The sequence below is a fragment of the Mercenaria mercenaria genome, chromosome 14 (assembly GCF_021730395.1).
Source record: "Mercenaria mercenaria strain notata chromosome 14, MADL_Memer_1, whole genome shotgun sequence".
In the NCBI taxonomy this organism is placed as follows: domain Eukaryota; kingdom Metazoa; phylum Mollusca; class Bivalvia; order Venerida; family Veneridae; genus Mercenaria; species Mercenaria mercenaria.
This window is the reverse complement of record NC_069374.1, coordinates 72,136,313-72,141,525: the sequence shown is the minus strand read 5'-3', so window position 1 is coordinate 72,141,525 and position 5,213 is coordinate 72,136,313. Positions and strand designations below refer to the sequence as shown.

The window sequence follows — 5,213 nt, the reverse complement described above, 5'->3', positions numbered from 1 at the left end:
GTTGATTAGACCACCATTTCTTGGTTCTAGGCATCAGTTTACGCCGCAGGAGGAAGCTTTGACAAAAGACATTGCTAAACATAGAATTCATGTCGAGCGTTCAATTGAAAGAATTAAAAAGTTTAAAATTCTTCAGCGAGTTATACCACAGGCTTTGCAGCCAGTTTTCTCACAACTAGTTTTTGTTATAGCTTGCTTAGTAAATTTTCAAGACCCACTAGTTAAATGAACAATTAGGCGTAAAAAAATTGTTTGTTTCTGGCATCACGACCTACCCTAAATTTTTGGCTCTACCCTAAATGTTTTTATGGCCTTGGAGAATATTTTTTCCAACTTATTAACAAAAAGTTGCAAAACTTCACTTTTTATGCTTTAAACATGGTCAGTGATGTTAGAAACCAACTTACTTATTATATAAATGCTCTAAAGGCATAACCCCCTTACTTGTAAAAATTACTTTTTGGACATAAAAATAATTTCTGAAAAGTCTCTTAATAAAAAAAATTCCCCCCAAAAGATTTCCAACCTACCTATCCTAATTTTTTTGAGCATGTTACCGGAAACAAAGAATTTTTTTAGGCCTTATGATCTGCAGTTTCAACTTTTGTCCTATAAAAACACAGGCAATTCGTTTGAAAAGAGAAAAGTCAATGATCACTCTTAAATTTGTATTTACTTTTCATGTATTTACATATGTTACAATAATGATTTCAGTTAATACTACAATACTAATAAAATCATGTGTAAAGTTAACAATAATAAATATTTGTTTTCACTATATTCATACATTGCTTATAATGTATAACAGATACTGGTTAAACCAGTGTATACAGATTCTGCACTAGTACTGACTTGTTCCCCACAAGTACTTAACAACTTCCACTCTAAAATAAAAATATGTGCATATACACCAAAGGATGGTAACAAGTTTTCCAGGCCCCATTTAATCAGTGTAAATGGATTCTGGACCAGTAGTGACTTGTTCTCCACAAGTGCTTAACAAGTTTCACTCTAAAATAAACATATATGCACATATACCGGAGAATGATAACAAGTTTTCAAAACCACATTTAACCAGTGTACACAGATTCTGCACCAGTACTGACTTGTTCTCCACAAGTACTTAACAACTTCAACTCTTAAAATAAACATATGTGCTTAACAACTTCCACTCTAAAATAAAATAAACATATATGCATATATACCGAAGGATGATAACAAGTGTTCCGAGCCGCACTTAACCAGTGTACATAGATTCTGCACCAGTACTGACTTGTTCTCCAGAAGTACTTAACAACTTCCACTCAAATAAAATATGTGCGTATACACCGAAGGATGATAACAAGTTTTCCAAACTGCACTAAACCAGTGTATACAGATTCTGTACCAGTACTGACTTGTTCTCCACAAGTACTTAACAACTTACACTCTAAAATAAAAATATGTGCATATACACCAAAGGACGGTAACAAGTTTTCCGGGCCCCACTTAATCAGTGTACACGGATTCTGCACCAGTACTGACTTGTTCTCCACAACTACTTAACAACTTCCACTCTTAAAATAAACATATGTGCTTAACAACTTCCACTGTAAAATAAAATAAACATATATGCATATATACCGAAGGATGATATCAAGTGTTCCGAGCCGCACTTAACCAGTGTACATAGATTTTGCACCAGTACTGACTTGTTCTCCACAAGTACTTAACAACTTCCACTCTAAAATAAAAATATGTGCATATACACCAAAGGACGGTAACAAGTTTTCCGGGCCCCACTTAATCAGTGTGCACGGATTCTGCACCAGTACTGACTTGTTCTCCACAAGTACTTAACAACTTCCACTCTTAAAATAAACATATGTGCTTAACAACTTCCACTGTAAAATAAAATAAACATATATGCATATATACCGAAGGATGATAACAAGTGTTCCGAGCCGCACTTAACCAGTGTACATAGATTCTGCACCAGTACTGACTTGTTCTCCACAAGTACTTAACAACTTCCTCACTTGAACAGAACATTCATTGTCAAGTTTATATAATTTTTAAGCTGCTAAGCTCACGTGGTGTCCTCATTTCGAATAATTCCGGACAAATGTAAGAGTGGTGAAAATTTATTAACTTTTCCTTTATTTCAACCCAGAAAGTTTCATCAAACCTAATCCTTTGAATAAAAGTCTCCTTGCTTGACCAAACAACAAAATCACAATACTTTAAGCCTGTTACCCCCATTTGCATCTGAACTTGATAGAAGTACGCATGTTTCTTTTTCAATGTTATTTCCCCGTTACAATCTTCTAAACAGAATGTTTTCACCTGTGCTGGCTTAAGCACAGTCTTGAAGTCAGAAATTTTATGATTTTCCAAAATTTTGGGGCATTTAACTTCTAAAATTCCATATTTGCACTGGGCTTCATCCAGATCTAGAATTAATCCATCTGGACTACATGCAAGTTCAGGATTTGTACCATTTACCCAAAGACCTGTGTTTATTGTTTTCAGACGTTCACTGTTTTTTAAGTCTTTGTAACATTTAATAGCCTCTGTCTCATTCTTGACACCATAGCTAAGAGCTGCTGATGTCACTTTTTCTGTACTCCAGAGTTTTCTGTACAGGAAGTTCCCTATGGCAATCCCTGACTGGAGGTGAACTACAGTGTGGCAAGTTGACGCAGTTAGCCTAACTCTTCTTTCGGTAAACCAACGATCGCTCCTTTGATCCTCAACCAAAAGAGTTGGATAACTGTTTTGCGAAGGCACTTTGAGATGTTCTAGAAATATTTCTCTCCACTCTTTGATTACATTTATCTGATCACTAGTCACTTCATAATCCTCATAACTGAATTCTAGAATAGAATTCCACATTGATGAACTAATTCTTCTATTTTGCAAGTTCCACAAAAAATTGTCCTTGACATTATCTTTGTCTTTGTTTACTGTTGATGGCCCCCTTGGATCAAAGTCAATTACAGAATTAATTTTACGTTTTTTTGAGCTATATGATAATTCTTGTACACGTTTTGGATTTTTCTGTTTTTGACGACCTCTATTCCATGTACAGGGTAATGAAGTGCAGCTGGTAAGGTCTTTACCCGATAATGACAAGAAATTTTCCAACGCATACAACAGTCCAGTCACATGACTACAACGTCCCATAGCGGATGCAATGCAAGTGCAAGATGCATCTTTAACAAAGCCAGAATGTACACTTAATGTCACTGTCACATCATATTCCACATTTGTCCGCATGGAAGCCATTACCTTGCTCTTTAAAAAATAGTGCTCAGATTTGACACAGTCCTGCATTTTCTTCACATGTCCGCTCTCAAAAAACTTTAAACCCCTTTTGCATTGGCTTTGCAGTGTGAAGATCTTCAATATCATCATCACTTTCATCACTTACATCTTTGGCATTCACAAACTGAACTGATTCCACAATGTGGTGGTGAATGTGGCCCTTATTGAAAAGTTTTGGCATTTTCTCCTGACAAGATGGGAACTTTCCCCATCCACAGTATGGTAGCAGAGGAACACGAGAAGGCACTCCTGCAAGTTGTAGCTTACTTTCCTTTTTCAGTTCATACCATTTCCCACAATCTACCCCGACATCAATTTCCTTGTCTTTGCCAGCACTGATACAACTATGAACTCTGCAAATAGAAACAAAAATAGAAATAATTTTTCAAAAAAATACCTGGTAAAAATTTATGAGGCAAACTACCTAACGCTTGTCAAAAATCTCTGATTAATTTAATGTAGGCAGTGGCTAGGTAGTTGGCTCTATATATTCATCGTATATGAACATGTAAGTCAAGTTCAGGGTTCTCGGAAATGCCATATTTGGTCGAGGTAGCCGGCTTACTATATATACATACCATAATGAACATATAAGTTGAGTAAGTGTGTCAAAGTAGCCCATCCATACATACTAGTTAACAGGTACAATGAATATATGGATGGCACTTGTTTGAAATTAACTGAATAAATGATCTAGCATTTACCACAAATGACTACGCATTATTGCAGTTTCAAACAAATCTACAGTACTGTACCCTACTGCAGTACTGTAAATATGTTACTTTCGGTTCAGTTCGCACTACTGTTTCGGTAATATAATATTCCAGACAAATACACATGCATATACACGAGAGTTACGCTTTTTCATGTAATTTTTTAGTTAACGATCATTAATTTACACTTGCCTGTTCCTTACAATGAACAAGTTCACATTGCATCCACAATACACATCACATTAACAATGTACAGTCTACTAACAGATGTAGTACACGGCATAGAGTTAACACAAAGAAGTTGACTTACCGCTTCAAGATTTCACTCCTATTTCCAGTTTTACGTAGTCCTCGGCATTCCAGCCACCTACTTAATTGTGTATTTGAATGTTTTTCAATAGACTCATAAACAAACTTTGCCCCAGGCACTTCGTTTTCATTTAATTCTATGTATTGAAAAGGTTCACTCGCTGCCATTGTTGATAATTCTGAGATAATGTTTGTCCGAAATCTTGACCACGTGACCTTTTGTACTATAATTAGAATGACCGCATCGCTTTGTGACGTATGCATACCTGGATATCGTACAAGTGCTATTGACTGATGTTTACCTTCAATGGCCTCAATTTCTGCGCATGCGCACTGCAACTGGAATTCCCCTGCAGTTGACAATCTCTTGTGTAAACATTACATGGAAGTAAGTTAGAACAACCGGGATATTCAAATAATAATTTAGTTCGGCAATGCTAGGTTTTTGCTGCTATGCAAAGGCAACAAAGGTCTAGATGATATGATATTGTTACCCAGATGCTTTACGACGGCGTACAGCCTATACAGCAAGAAATGTAAAAGGTCCGGAAAACTAGGAAACCAGTATAGTTAAAAATAACTCCTGAATAATTAAAATCATTTACAACTTCTAATAGGGGCCTCCGTGGCCGAGTGGGTAAGGTAGCTGACTTTAAATCACTTGTCCCTAACCGATGTAAGTTCGAGCCTCACTCGTGGCATATTTGAACTATTCGTGCGAGGAAGCTATCCAGCTGGCTTACGGAAGGTCAGTGGTTCTACTCAGGTGCCCGTTCGTGATGAAATAATGCACGGAGGCGCGCCTTGGGTCATCCTCCACAATCAAAGTTTGAAAATTGCCATATCACCTATAATTGTATCGATGCGACGTTACAACAAACAAAA

General features: G+C 36.6%; 1 protein-coding gene across 1 annotated transcript; it reads right to left on the bottom strand.

The window, feature by feature from the left end:
* Positions 1 to 654: 654 nt before the first annotated feature.
* LOC123546447 (uncharacterized) lies at positions 655 to 4,604 on the bottom strand. The gene is made up of 2 exons (XM_045332716.2): positions 4,330 to 4,604; positions 655 to 3,659 (listed from the first exon to the last, which is right to left on the bottom strand). The coding sequence occupies exons 1-2, from the start codon at positions 4,590 to 4,592 to the stop codon at positions 3,335 to 3,337; spliced, it is 588 nt and encodes a 195-aa protein (XP_045188651.2). The 5' UTR covers positions 4,593 to 4,604; the 3' UTR covers positions 655 to 3,334.
* Between the last annotated feature and the right edge of the window lie 609 nt (positions 4,605 to 5,213).